The 16,297-nt window shown below is 29.8% G+C and overlaps 1 protein-coding gene across 1 annotated transcript in view; it reads left to right on the forward strand.

The window, feature by feature from the left end:
• The window catches only part of LOC105840159 (dynein regulatory complex protein 11), a 66,498-nt gene extending 58,747 nt beyond the window's left edge, over positions 1-7,751 (forward strand). The window contains exons 7-10 of the mRNA XM_036284402.1: positions 6,767-7,054; positions 7,143-7,235; positions 7,319-7,436; positions 7,515-7,751. Of these exons, the coding sequence (XP_036140295.1) occupies positions 6,767-7,054; positions 7,143-7,235; positions 7,319-7,436; positions 7,515-7,627 (612 nt within the window). The 3' untranslated portion in view covers positions 7,628-7,751. The remainder of the gene's footprint in view (positions 1-6,766; positions 7,055-7,142; positions 7,236-7,318; positions 7,437-7,514) is intronic.
• Positions 7,752-16,297: the final 8,546 nt, after the last annotated feature.

The raw sequence follows: 16,297 nt of genomic DNA on the forward strand, positions 1-16,297 counted from the left end.
TAATATTTACTGTATTTGTTTACTACGTAGTGCTTGAGAGAGAAAGAGGGAGGGGGGAGAGAGAGAGAGAGAGAGAGAGAGAGAGAGAGAGAGAGAGAGAGAGAGAGAGAGAGAGAGAGTAAGAGAGAGAGAGGGAGAGAGAGGTGTCATACTAAAATGCGCAAAATACTTATCCATAGTATGTTACACTCTTTGTAATAACACAGAAAAATATTCCCTCTTGATGTAACGATTTCACGATAGCTTAGGCGATGCTACGATAATTATGCTCAAAAATTAATGTTCAATATCATGTATTGTTAACACAACGAAGGATTTTCTTTTATAACCATAGAAAACTTACAGTTTCTTCTACCTTTAATTGCATTATTAATTACGACAGATTTTCAGTGACTTATAATGTATTAACGACAGAAGAAATTCGAAGTTCTCTATCATATACAAGAGAAAATCATTTCTAGTTAACCATACTAACGATACTTGACATAACATTGATCTCTAATTACCTATAATTACCGTAGAAGTTGCATCGAATAATTTATCCTGAAGTCGTTAGATCAAACGTGAATATTTTTCTATCGTGTTATTTTACAAAGAGTGCATATTAGGGATAGTATTTCGTGCATTTCGTAATTTTCTAATAAGATGGTTACGAAAGGAGAATGTATAAAGAATCAATCGTGATAAATCTTCGTTAATTTAATATTCCATAAAAAACGATGAGAGAATTTGATGCGGCAAATATTATATTATTTGCAGGTTCCATACGTTTCCATCGCTTTCTCTCTTTCGACGTTCTTATTTACAAAAGTTTATTACGATTTAAATTTGTCCTATTTTTATTAATAATTTATAATCTCGTCATGTAATCGCGAGTGTGCGTAGCAGCCATCGACGCGAGCTTAGGCACGGTGCGGCGAGACGTGGGAACGGCGACGACGCCACGCTTCTCCTTCTTTCCCCCGCCGCCGCCGGCAGCCAATACTTGAAACAGTAGGCCGTGCTATGGCTCGAGCGGCTCGAGCCCTTCCTTCGGCGCGCAAGGCGCGCTCTCATTCGCATAATTTAAAAAATTTATATCTCGATTATTAGCAAACCAAACCCACGACAATATTGAACTTTTATGTTCATCTCGATCCCATCTACCTTTTTATGAACAGTGACCAGTATGCTCTGGGACTCCCTGTATATGCAATGTACATTTGAAATGCATCAGAAAATATCCTAGACATCCATAAAAGTATATTCATCCGCTGTACGTGAAAATACATTTAATATGTTCATTTCAACGCGTACATATATATATATATATATATATATATATATATATATATATATACAATAGGCGTTTGACATCAGAAAATATCATAGACGGATCTACAAAAGTATATTTATCCGATGTATATGAAAAGTACATTTATGTTTATTTCGATACGTACATCTATATACGTGCAATGTACATTCGAAGTGTATCAGAAAATATCCTAGACGAATCTATGAAAGTATATTCATCCAATGTATGTGAAAATACATTTATGTTCATTTCGACACATACATACATGTATATACAATAGGTGTTTGATATACATCGGAAAACATCCTAGACAGATCCATGAAAGTATATTCATCCAATATACATTTATGTTTATTTCGACACGTACCTGCACGTATATACATACAATAAACATTCGACATGCATCGAAAAACATCCTAAACTAATCCATGAAAATATGTTTGTCCGATGTACATGAAAGTACATTTATGTATGTTTCAATACGTACCTGCATGTATATAAATACAATATACATACAATATACATGGAGATGTATAAGTAATTAATCCATCAAAGTATATTTATATTATGTACATATGACGTACATACATTTATATCCATCCATAAATATTCATTTTATGTATGTATAATGTCCTGTATATACTTTTCACTTTATGGATCAAGGATGGATATCCATGGAATATCGTGTGCTATTTGGGAATATTTATGATAAATATTTATAAATATTTTTTAATATTAATTTTTTTTTAATATTATATAAATATTTTGTACATATTTTACATATAGTACATGAAGAAAAAATCTTTATTCAACATATTATTAAAATATAGACTAAATATTTTATACAATATTTAGGGTAAATAAAAAATAAAAATTTGTACAAGTAATATTTTGTAAATATTTATAAATATTTCATAAACATTTTTATAATATTTATGATAAATCTTTATGATTTGTCAAATCTAAGACCACAAAATTATTTATAAAATATTTAGATAAATATTTATAAAATATTCAAATAAATATTATAAATATTTTGTAAATATATTTTATAAATATTGTGTGTCTGGGATATAATTTAGCTTTATCAAAAGAATAGAACAAAAACATATTTTTATAAGTTATTCCACATGTTATTTTGCATATGTAAAAATCAGTAAAAAAACTGTAGATTTATATTTATTTATAAATATTATTTAACTATACGTTTCATGTTTCTGACATCTAGCTATTGAACTGATCTATAACGAATATGTATGCATGAGCACAGGGTTGGAAAGTAACGCGTTACTTGTAACGCCGTTACCATTTTCGTTACTTTTTTTCGGTAGCGATCGTTTTTACATAGTTGGGAACGTTACCTTAAAAAACTAACGCGTTACCATTACCGTTACTTTTTGTAAAAAGTAACTTGTTACCGTTACTCGTTACTTATTTTAAAAAGTAACGCGTTACCGTTACTGTTACTTAGAAAGTAACGATTCCTTACTTTTTTTGTTACTTTTTTGAAATGCTAAAGTAAGATATTAGATTATAAAATTACATTATTTAATAATCAATATTAAAACTTAAAACTTTAAACTAGTTTCTAATATATAGCAAGCTTTTTTATATTAAACTCAACTAATAATTATTATAATTCTTTATATTAATATCTTTATTTTTTAAATATACTTATCTTTATAAGAATTTATATTGTAATTCATAAATGTCATTTTGTCAAAAATTTTTAATAAACTTTGTTTTTAAAAATTAATGTCGTTATATAAGCATTCCAATATTCACTGCCAGTATTGAAAATCTATAGTTCATATATACACGTTTCATATACACACACACACACATATACTATAGACTTTTAGACTTTTAGTACTAGCGGTGACTGTCGGAATGCAGCCTAAGATATAAGGTAGAGAATATTTTTCAAACATATATTTAAAATATATTATAAAATGTGAAAATTAATCACAATACAAACAATTATAAAGGGCTCGTTAGTGCTAAGCAAAAATAATACAATAAACAAGTCAATATATCGAGCCAAGACAAAATTTCCCTAACACGTTATAATTTATTAAATAAACATTATATAATTACAAACGCGACTAATAACACTGTGTTGAAAAATGTTCAAAACGTTTCGACTATACTTAGTTCTCTTCAGTCATAATAAATTACCAATATGTGTAAACTTAAGCATAAATGAAATAATGGACACGAAAATATAATTAAACAGTTAAAACAGGTGACCATAAAACAGCGCATTTCATATTAAATGTGTCATAATAAGTAAAAATATGAATCAATAAGTAATACAATTAAACGAATAATAAAATGAAAAATAATGAAAATTTTTTTTGTGGGATTTCATATTAAATTAAATCTATTACGGTTTTCATATTAAATTAAATCTATAAGATCAAAAACGATGAAAGACGTGTAACGAATAACATAAACTGATATTGTAGAAAACTGTAAACTTATATATGTTGATCACAGATCTTAGGAACACAATATTAAAACAAGCAACAACACACAGGGTATTCGACAAAGCGCTAAAGACTAGTGTAACGTTCGGTAGTCAGAGGCAGAATGAGCAAGACTTATTTTCCGTTAGTCATTTTCGACAAAATGTCAAATAAACATAATAAAAATTGTCAAGGCACTCCGTGTCCTTCTGTAAATCGATGCCATAAACTTGCTGCTTAATATGGATCATTTCTGAAATTAACCTTTTTTGGTATCTTGATTCAGAATCTAATATCTTGACGTTATTCCAATCAAACACGTGGTTGTTTTTTAGCATGTGTTCTGTTACCACGGAGTGTCTCGACGATTCCAACTTAAAATTATTCGCATGTTCTTTAATTCTGGTACTTAAATGTCTCTTTGTCTGTCCTACATACGACGCGTTACAATTTTTACAGCATATTTTGTAGACAATATTATTCCTTAGATTTATGTCGATTACATCCTTCCGCACTCTAATAAACATGTCTAATTTCAAAGCCAACCATGAACAAATCTTTATTGACAAAAGATGAGGCTGTTTCAGATATGTGCCTAATATAAGGTAACACAAAATATTTTTTCTTTATGCGCTGACTTTCAGTTTTAGCTTATATTGAGAATCTGTGAGTTTCACTTGATTATTGAAATGTTTCTTAAGTCTGTTATTAATTTCATGAAAAACAAGATTCAATGAATAACCGGTGTCCAGTAATATATTGAGTAATATATTTGTCGAATACCCTGTGTATTGTTACTCGTTTTAATATTGTGTTCCTAAGATCTGTGATCAACATATATAAGTTTACAGTTTTCTACAATATCAGTTTATGTTATTCGTTACACGTCTTTCATCGTTTTTGATCTTATAGATTTAATTTAATATGAAATCCCACAAAAAAAATTTTCATTATTTTTAATTTTATTATTCGTTTAATTGTATTACTTATTGATTCATATTTTTACTTATTATGACACATTTAATACGAAATGCGCTGTTTTATGGTCACCTGTTTTAACTGTTTAATTATATTTTCGTGTCCATTATTTCATTTATGCTTAAGTTTACACATATTGGTAATTTATTATGACTGAAGAGGACTAAGTCGAAACGTTTTGAACATTTTTCAACACAGTGTTATTAGTCGCGTTTGTAATTATATAATGTTTATTTAATAAATTATAACGTGTTAGGGAAATTTTGTCTTGGCTCGATATATTGACTTGTTTATTGTATTATTTTTGCTTAGCACTAACGAGCCCTTTATAATTGTTTGTATTGTGATTTATTTTCACATTTTATAATATATTTTAAATATATGTTTGAAAAATATTCTCTACCTTATATCTTAGGCTGCATTCCGACAGTCACCACTAGTACTAAAAGTCTAAAAGTCTATATTGTGTGTGTGTGTGTGTGTGTGTGTGTGTGTGTGTGTGTGTGTGTGTGTGTGTGTGTGTGTGTGTGTGTGTGTGTGTGTGTGTGTGTGTGTGTGTGTGTGTGTGTGTGTGTGTGTGTGTATGAAACGTGAATTATAAACTATACATTTTCAATACTGGCAGTGAATATTGGAATACTTATATAACGACATTAATTTTTAAAAACAAAGTTTAATAAAAATTTTTGACAAAATGACATTTGTGAATTACAATATAAATTCTTATAAAAATAAGTATACTAAAAAAATAGAGAAATTAATATAAAGAGTTAGAATAATTATTAGTTGAGTTTAATATAAAAAAGCTTGCTATATAGAAACTAGTTTAAAATTTTAAGTTTTAATGTTGATTATTAAATAATGTAATTTTATAATCTAATATCTTACTTTAACATTTCAAAAAAGTATCGAAAAAAGTAACGAATCGTTACTTTCTAAGTAACAGTAACGGTAACACGTTACTTTTTAAAATAAGTAACGAGTAACGATAACGAGTTACTTTTTACAAAAAGTAACGGTAACGGTAAAGCGTTACATTTTTAAGGTAACGTTCTCAACCCTGCATGAGCATCAAGTGTTCATGGATAATCGCGACGTGCTAGGTTGCGTACGATTTTCGAAGTCAAGCATTCAGAGTTGGGTGACCGCAAAAGTAGCCAGATGTGACTATATAGTGTGGTGGGGATAACGATGCTTGTTGAGAAACAACGTAAATTTATTTTTTTTTTTTACATTATAATTATGTTATTTCAATGTTTTCACAATGCAAGTGCTGCATATATAGAACATGTACCCAAAATATTTTCTAAAACGTCAATATAACGGCTACTTTTATTACCTGGGATAGTCATAAAAATGACGTTAAAATATCGTCTTTATTGTGACGTCAACAGTCTGTGACATTAGACCATCATTTTAACGTCATTAAGACGTCAATTAGTGACGTCAATAATGGTCAGGGATGAAAAATTTGACGTCAAAATGACTTGTGTTTGCTACCTGGGTTGTTTCCATCAATTGCCATCGAATCTCACTGGACTCTAGCTTAAAATTTTATTAGGTAGAGTTTGATTTAAAATTTGATGTTTCCACCGTAAGAACGTTCACCTCAACCTGACTTTGACCTGATTTGAATCCTCGTTGGAAACTTGGACGATTGGTTTCTACCTTACCTCAACCCGACTCTGACCCTACTTAAACTCTCGATGGAATAGGACTCGAACATACATCTATACGTATATATAGTACTTGTATTCCACATAATCATTTGATTTTAGAAAATTATCATATATTAATATTGTAATGTTAACATATAATATTATAGTACAAATATTCGAAAACATTAAATATGTAATATCTAACCAATCTTTTGTCTCTCTCTCTCTCTCTCTCTCTCTCTCTCTCTCTCTCTCTCTCTCTCTCTCTCTCTCTCTCTCTCCTCCCCCCTCTTTCTCTCTCTCACAGTCAAATGTATTTTGAGAGAGAGAACGTTTGAACAATAATTATTAATTCCGTATTATTGAAGGTATCGCGATTACTGCAGCCGTCAGTGATTTTCATGGATGACGCGGAGAAACCGTTTATGAAGAAAGTAGCGAAAACAGATAAAACCGATCCGAAACGTTTGAAAAAAGATTTACCCAAATTAGTCAAGAGTATCACGAATGAAGACAGAGTTTTATTTATCGGAACATCTAATAAGCCTTGGGATAGCGATCCAAAACTCTTATATCAGATTTATGACAAAGTTATATACATTCCTAGACCAGATTACGGCACCGTCTCATTTATATGGAAAGATTTGTTATACAAAGTATTTAAATTCATTTTTCTCAATTACTATTTATGATATTGTAAAAATTTATTTCTATTTTTGCATATAAAGAAAATCTTGGTTTTAGTATTCGGGCATTAGCCGGCAATTTGATACGTCTGCTATGACCAAAGCATGCGACGGTTTCACGATAGGATCTATCTTAGCAGCAATCAATGAGGTTGATAATTTAAATTACAAATATTCATGTTATCAGTGTATACATTATTATTTTTAATTTAATATTCCCTTGTACATATTCAGGTAATGACTACAAAGCGTATGGTACAATTACGAATTCATCCTTTGACACATGCAGAACTAGTGAATGCGTTAAGTTTCAAAGATCCAGTGTACCGTGAAGAGGAAGATGCCTTTTTAGGTTTGTAATAATACTCAGTGCATGGGATGACAAGTGCTAGACTTTTAGCAAGCTTATACTTGAAAATTAATGTTACAGCTTGGTTTTCCAAAACGCCAACATGTCGACGGAAGCAAAGAGTTTTAGAATTAGAATTAGAAAAGTTGAACGAAGCAAACGAATCGCAAAAAAAGAAAAAAGGAAAGAAATAATAGATAAAGTTCGTTCATGTAAAAGAATTCACATTTTATATAATTAGATTATCGACACCTTTAAAAAGAGTATTCGTAATAAGAATCAATGAGATATAAATAAAAATAAAGAATTTCTTAGCGTGCTATTTTTGTTCATTTTTTATAAATAACTTACAGATTTTGTGTCCAAAATAAAAAAATTAATATTTTATGCAAGGCGTATCATTTTTGGTCAAACTATTATAAAAAGCAACATGACATTATTACATCGATATCCAAGAATGAACAAGATAACTCATATATTAAAATTTTGTAAGATTATTTGATTATTTTATTATTACAACTATTTATTGCAATATTTAATATTAATTAAGTCTTTGATACGTAGAAAATAAATTAGAAATTAACAGAACAGACTAGAAAAGAAATGTTTATTGAGATCAAATCAATAAGATTGCTTATTTCATGTGCTACACTTTTACGATATGATCTATCTTAGCAGCGATCAACGAGGTTGATAATTTTAATTACAAACAAATATTAATTATCAGTGTATACATTATTATTCTTAATTTAATATTCCTTTGTACATATGACAATTCAGGTAATCACTACGAAGCGTATGATACAATTATGAATTCATCCTTTGACACATCCAGAACTAGTGGATGTGTTGAGTTTCAAAGATCGAGTGTACCGTAGAATAATTTTCTTTTTCCATAAGAATAAATTGTTTAAGAAACAAGTATTTTTTATAAAGCACGCAAATATTGTTTTTTTACAGAGCACTGTTACTTTATTACACATTAGTAACATATCTATAATTTTTATTTACTGTATGACATTTATAACGATTTTTGGAATAATAAAGTAGATCACGACTCGAGCATGTGAATCGGCGTGTAATCTCGTTCATTCTCGTAATCACTTCCACGTGATACATTGCGTGACGAAGCGCTCGAAACTGCATGTCGAATAATCGATTATCACGATGGCGTGAATCTCCGTGGATCACGGCATGACATTTCCCTGTCGATATCAACGTTGATTTTGATTAGAGCAACTGTAATTCATATCGTTGTCACTCACAAAGCGACATCTGCTAAACAGGATGCCTCCTGCTTGTTCCTTTGGACGATGCTACAAAGATCTCGTTAAGTCCGATGATTTCGAGCACTTTCTTCGGTGAACGTGTTGGAATTCGACTATCGTTTTAATCGAGACTATTATTACTTTAGAAACAAACTGTTGTAAAATGCACAAGAATTTTACTTTACATTAATGTAAATTTTGTTTTACTTTTTTTAGTGTCATTAGAAATAAATAATAACATTCTAAAAACTCTTTAGAGGCAGCTCTTAATTAAAAAAATAACGATTAAAATATTAATGCTATTGATATATATACATATTCTATGCCTTGCGTACTTTCTATTTTATTGATATATTACTTATCATAATTTATTCATTGTTTTAAGTATAAGATAACAAAACATAGATCTTTTATATATTTGAATAAACAATTGCATTTCAGTGTTTTCATGGATCATGATTATTTTTTAATGCATTTACTATTCTATTTAATAGAGAATTTTTGAATAAAGAAAGAGAATCCTCTAAAGTAGGATTATATTAAAAATGAAACTTAAAAATAGAACTAGAAGTATATAGCAATATACTTTTTATTTTAAATTATTTATTCTTTCATTAAGTAAAATAATATAAAATTTAACCTTAGATTTTAAATAAATTATACAATATAATTACTTTAAAATATATTTATTTATGCAGAAGTAAGTCTTGAGTGTACAAATTAGACTCGCCTGTGTTTCTTTGATTATACAGTTTTATTTTTTTACATTTTTCAAAGAAATTGTTACATAAATCATATAATTTTCATAATATGTCGACTAATGTCTAATTCTAAATATAAAAGATCATAAAATAAACTCTTTTGCGAGTAGAGAGAAAGAATCTTATTTGTATATTAAAACTCTTTTTTAGAAATTTATTATCTTTTTTGTAAATCACAAATTACTTTGTAAAAACAAAATCAATGATAATGAATTCGCTGTTACATTTACATACAAGAATATACCAGGGATATTTTAAGAAAGTAAAGGATTCTACAAAAGTATCATTGCTGAACGTGAGAGTATCGATCGTTAAACATATAAATGAAGACAATTCTATGAATTCGTATGTTATAAATTCTACTAAAGTATACAAAAAATCAAATTGCAAATTATATGATATTAAAATGATAAATCACAATTTTATAGAATACTTATGAAATTTATCTTATTGTTTAGTCATGCCTATCATTTCTCATTTAAAACAAAATAACTGCTATACTGTATTATATTAATCGTTCAATACTTTACCGAGCATCCTGCGCATATCTGCGCTCGTGAAATCGCATGCGTGTATAATTATCATTATCAATATTTATGTAATACAGACCTTGAGATGATAAGCAATTACATTTTATTTACATAATTTAAAATTTAATGTTGAGTAATATATCATAGGTTTGTTTTCTTTTTACAAAATTATTACATACATCACGTAATTTTCTGTTGGCTACAAACATGTCTAATTCCCAATGCAAAATAGTTGCGTACCACAAGCGTTCTTAATTTTAATCATAAAGACTGACTTAAAATCTAATTTTAGGATTTAATTAAAAAATTGCTTTCAAATTTTTTTCTACTAATACTTCGAGGCAATAGTTTCTAAATTCTAAATTAGGAACTAAAAAAAAGTTTTGTAAGGTTTTATAAAATTTTCTACATAAATGTTTATATTAATGTTTTACTATTATATGTTTTATATTAATGTTTTACTATTTATCATAAAGAAAAAATATTTAAAAACTTATTTATAAAATATGTTTATATCTTTGAAATAATTCCTTATTTAAATATGGCAAAGTAGAATTTTATTCATAACAAATATACCAAATAATCAGAAAAATAAGATATATTTCATAGAAATGTATCTTCCGTCATCACACAACAAATAAATCACTAAGAAAATAAATTTTCTAATTTTATTAAATATTAAAATTGTATTTAACTGGACTTAATTTAAATAAATAATATTTAAAGCTTCCTCTTAAGTATAATAAATCAAAGCATTAAAAATAAAAAATGACTTTTTGTTGAAAAACTATTTAAATCAAATTCAGATTTATAACATGATATTTTAACCTACAATATAAAAAAAAAGTTGATTTAAAAAATTTCGATAAACAATCTAAGCACCTAAAAATTCCATTTTAAGAAAATGCATTTAACATTATGAATAATGCAATGTTTTCTTTAAAAAGTAGATACAGAATTGACGAAAAACACGTAAACAGATCAATAAAGTTTTATAAATATTTGGAAAATCTGGACATTTACTTTCGCAATCAATTGAATATAAATTTTAATTCAGGTATAGAGTTGAACTATAATAAAATATAGTTTATCAACTATATAAAAACGGTACATATTTGTCACACTTTAGATTACGGTATATTTGCAAATACACGATTTACTAAAATAAGGAAAATTTGTTTCTCGAAGTTAGTAATTATAAAAACTATTATCAATACATTAGTATGCAAAAAACAAAGAACAACAATGTAAGGAGCATATAATCCCGTATAGTATATATATTAATTAATTTCGTATAACACAAACACGTACATTTGATGGTTCGCCTATGTTTACAAGGTCTTATTGGATGTTTATGTCAAACAAATGGAAAAATACTATAAACATATTTCTATTTAGACGTACTTAGATTACTTATCAAGATTTTCTCAAGTAGAATTTTGTTTACATTGTAGGTTAAAATCTCTTCAACAATCTCCATTCAAAAGCGATATAAAAAAATGGCTTATCTAATCGCTTAGCTAAAAGGTCTCGGATGTGCATAGATGAATAATTCGTGAGCGAAATGATGAAACCGCGAAGCAAAAATTTCGAACCTTGAAATGACGGTCATGTTATCATATCTTAACTTTCTGAACGTTACTTGAAAATTCAGTATTTGTAAACTCTCTTGTCAGTTAATTAAAAACTCAGCTCAACCATCTGATTTTACATCCGCAAGTCTGAAATCATGTGACGGAATCGAATTTCTTATGCTCATTTCCACCGATATAGATTAACTTTAATCTTGGTTTAACTTCCTCTTTATCTTTTTCTATAATTCTTAGAAAAACTAAGAAAAGATAAAAAGTAAGTTAAACCAAGATCAAAATTAATCTACGTTGGTGAAAATGGACATAATTTCGTCAGATGCAATGTTTTCTTTAAAAGGTGCGCAGATACAGAATTGACGAAAAACAAGTAAATAGTTAACATATTAATAAAATTCTATAAATATTTGGAAAGTTATCAGAACATTTCTATTCGCAATCAATTGGTTATAAATTTTAATTTAACTATATAGTTTAATTATAAAAGATATAGTTTATTGACTATATAAAAGTGGCGCACATTTCTCTTTAGATTATGGTATATTTGCCTGTTTATATGCACTTTTATATATAATGTCTGATTTTTTATTACTCTACGGTCGGCACTGGTATATTTCTATTAATATTTTATTAACATATTAACATTTGTTGAGACTGCAATATACACACATTGTGTATTTTGGATATATGTATATTTTAAATAAATATCAGATACAATTTTCTTACAATCTCCGGACAATGAGTATAATATTGATTCTTCATTATTTATCGATTATTATTACGCGTGCTGTTACGTGTCACAACTGGCATATTATAACAGTTATACTTGTATAACAGCTTTCTCGTTAGTAATAGTTTAGGAAACTTTTGAAAATTTTTTCAATAAATGCTTTGTCGCTAGATCTTTTTTTTATGTCATCTGTGCTGCTATTCAAAAGATGTAGCTTCCTGTATTTATTTAGAACTTACAATTAGTTTTATATTTAAGATAAAGAATAAAATAAAAGCAATAACAAATAGGCTAGCATACTATCTTTTTCAAATATTGAATTCGGCCCAAATTCTGGCTACAAATTGTTTCGTTTGTAAAAATCAAGATCCGTCTCGAATTTAGTTTTCAAGTTAATTCTCTGTCGTCTCTCGTAGAGACGATTCCTCAAACACCTTCGACTGAATAAAATTTTATCCAAGACAATTATCGAGCTTTTTTATATCATTTACGTCACATCCTGTAGCTAACAATTTGCGCGTGCAACTATAATTACATTATTAGAACTTAATTACTATATGGATACTATATGGCAAAGTTGCATAAAATGCATCGCGTCGTCGCATCGAGTCGAGAAGAGGGAAAGAAAGAAGTGTATCGATTCTTTCCGCTTCACGTGTTACAGCACGGTGACCGCATGGCGTATGGCGCATCACGATCGCCGGTAACACGCTACCATGCATCCCCCGATAATGAGGGAGGGGATGGTCGACGTCGCCGGGTGCATGGGTATTGCCTGCAATCGCCGAGGAAACGTAACGGAAAGAGTGTGTCGCGACGCAACGCGTTATGGCACGTGAAAGACGCGTGGTCGTGGATCTTGCGGAATCTGCGGGCGGGCGGGTGGCGGCGGCGGATCAGCCGGCGAGGCGAAACCGTCACGAGTCACGAGCAGGATCGTGACGGAAAATCAGATCAGACAGGACGTCGTCTCGCGCGCGCGGATGCGGCACGTCGATGCTCGGCGCATGCGCCCGACGGAACTGCGCTCCGATTGGCTGGCGCCACATGGTCTGATGTCAGACCACGGAGACTGTGCGATTCAATAATAAGTTGCTGGTGAGGTAGATGCTGGCCAGTCTTCATAGTTTGATTGCCCGACTACCCGGTTGCCTTTCTGAAGAGAGCGAGAATCACTCGCGTCATACTCTAGAAGTGAACACGAGCCAGTCCCGCTCGAGGAAGATAACTCCGCGCGAAAAACTCATTCGTTCGAAATACTGACGGCGCCACGAGGAAAACTTTGCTCCGCTGCTCCGATTTTTCCGAGGTTGCCCGCACGCCCAGGTGAGTCTCCACGCGCCACTCGATATCGATTTATTACCTATCAGAGTCTTCCACTTGCCAACAGAGAGAGAAAGAGAGAGAGAGAGAGAGAGAGAGAGAGAGAGAGAGAGAGAGAGAGAGAGAGAGAGAGAGAGAGAGAGAGAGAAAGTTGACAGAATAACTTACTGTGCAACGCACTGTCACTAAACTTTTCAATAGATTCTTGCATTTCCTCCCCGCCCCCCCCCCTCTCTCTCTCTCTCTCTGCAAATGGTACGAAAATTTTTCAAGTCATTGCATTAGTACAATAATTTAATAATCTATGTACGAAACCTATATATGAAACCATCAAATTAATTATAATTAGAAAAATGCCAGAGAGAATAAGAGAAAGAGAGAGAGATATGAATACGTTTTCAAAAAATGTGAGAAAGCGATTATTTTCATTTGTTTCTTAATTATTTATTTATCCGTGTGTATATAATTAATTACACACAATAAATATAGGGACTGTACACTTTTTGTTTACTACGCTCTATTAAATAAATTTTCCGATTTAATGGTTTACATGAATTAAAATAGTATACTTAAAAATTAAGAGAGACTAATGTCTTTATTCCTTAACTGTAGATCACGTGAGAGTCTAATAGTAAAACTAGATTTTGATACTCGTCCGTTCCAATATACATGAAGGAATTCATGTCAAGTAAAATTCCGGGAAAGTTTATTTCCATTTCACATAATTTCAATTTCATAGAATTGTCGTATTTTTGAATTCAATGAATTTCAATAATGGAACGATTGAATATTAGCAAAATATATGTCAGAGATATTAGACTTATATAAGAAATCCTCTGTAAAAAAAAGTATTAAATTAATAAATTTTTTAAAATTGTTTCTAGGTTTTTAAAGATTTTCTAAAGAAAGAAAAATGTTTAATGTTTTCTATAAGAATTTTGCCGCGTGGATGAATAGAATATTATTTAAATGTGAAAAAAGCATTAAATTAATAAATATATCGATACAAGCGTATACGTTGCACAAAAGATTATACATCTTTCCAAAAGGTGATAGATGTCTTACCGTAATTTGTTGCACGACATATAAGATACATGGCAAATGCTAACGACTGTATAATTACACATGTAATACATATGTATTATATATGTATAATAATGTGTGATACACGTAAATAGAGAGTATAAACAAAATGTAATTAAAATACTCGAAGCGTAAAAAAGACCGAACGAAAGTGACCAACTGCACTGTACTAACTATTGTACGAGTATCTAACGGAACAATCTAGTGCGTTGTAATGCGAGGCGTGAGACGTGAAACGCGAGACAAACATGCATTCAGTATCTTACGTGTGTCATAAGTTTACAGTATTTATGTGAATAGTAACTAGTATACGCGCGCGAATGTTTATGCATTATAAAAAAAAAATTATTCGGACGTTGTCTTAAATTTCTTATACATTTGTGCTTGGAGAGTCGATATTATCAGAGTAGATGACGCGATGTTACGTTTGTGTTTATATTGCGTCATAATGTATATACTCGTAGTTCTAACAAGTATCATGTCAAACTGTACCTGTGAAATTACTTATAAATGACTTGTATAGATATTCCTTCATATTTGTATTTATATGCAACAAATAACAAAAGCCTATTATAAATATGCAAAAAAAATATTGAATTAAAAACTCAAGCTTCACTAGCCTAGTAGAAATGATAAAATTTGAGTATATGAGATTCTTTTTAATTGTGCAAGCTACAATTTCAAGTATTTTTTTATTAAGTTACGAAACTTTTACGTTTTATTAATTAAAAAACTTATTAAAATTGAGAAATTACAATTGTCTTTTATACGATATTTACTATTGTACTATTTTTTTTGTTCTATAAATTATGAGAACTACTGATATTATATTTCTCAATTACAATCGCACGCACCTGTCGCAGATGCGTGGGCGCAAGCGGTACCAAACGTGCGACTCAACTAATAAAGCTTAAATGATTGATCAATTAACCGAGCGGTGATTAATAAGATGAGTTAAGCGTGATAATTGGTCCCTACCTATATGCACATTTAGTTTCTTACCTTAATTAACATCACAATTACAAGTGACTTTTAAATCCATTATTTACAATGTTAACGCAAACTTATAAAAAACTCATTTGATAGCATTAAAGTTGGCAGCTGCTTTGATATTGAAAGATGAGAACAAAATCGGTTGTAGTTGAGTATACTTGCATTTGTTCATGAAATATATATATATATACACACACACACACACACATATATATATATGTATAATTTTTTTGTGTCTCTGGCTTTTTCGTTAAATAATGTAGCGCGATAAACATGCACATTTATCGATAAACTTTTAAGTGTATCAATAAAGTACTATATTTTCATAACAATTTCTTAATACACATTTGGAAATAATTAATGTAATAATTTGGCTACATTAATGCGAATTAGGATAACGTTGCATTATATCTCTTACAAATTGCCATTTCTAATTTAGTTATTGACACTACTTTGTACTAACGCATACTAATGCAGTACTAATGCATTTTGTTATAAATAATTTGTATTAGTATCTAAAAGTGAACAGTACCATTTTACATTCTGGTATTGAACAAGTGAGGAAAGCTCACGCGATTAATATCAAG

The sequence above is a fragment of the Monomorium pharaonis genome, chromosome 3 (assembly GCF_013373865.1).
Source record: "Monomorium pharaonis isolate MP-MQ-018 chromosome 3, ASM1337386v2, whole genome shotgun sequence".
In the NCBI taxonomy this organism is placed as follows: domain Eukaryota; kingdom Metazoa; phylum Arthropoda; class Insecta; order Hymenoptera; family Formicidae; genus Monomorium; species Monomorium pharaonis.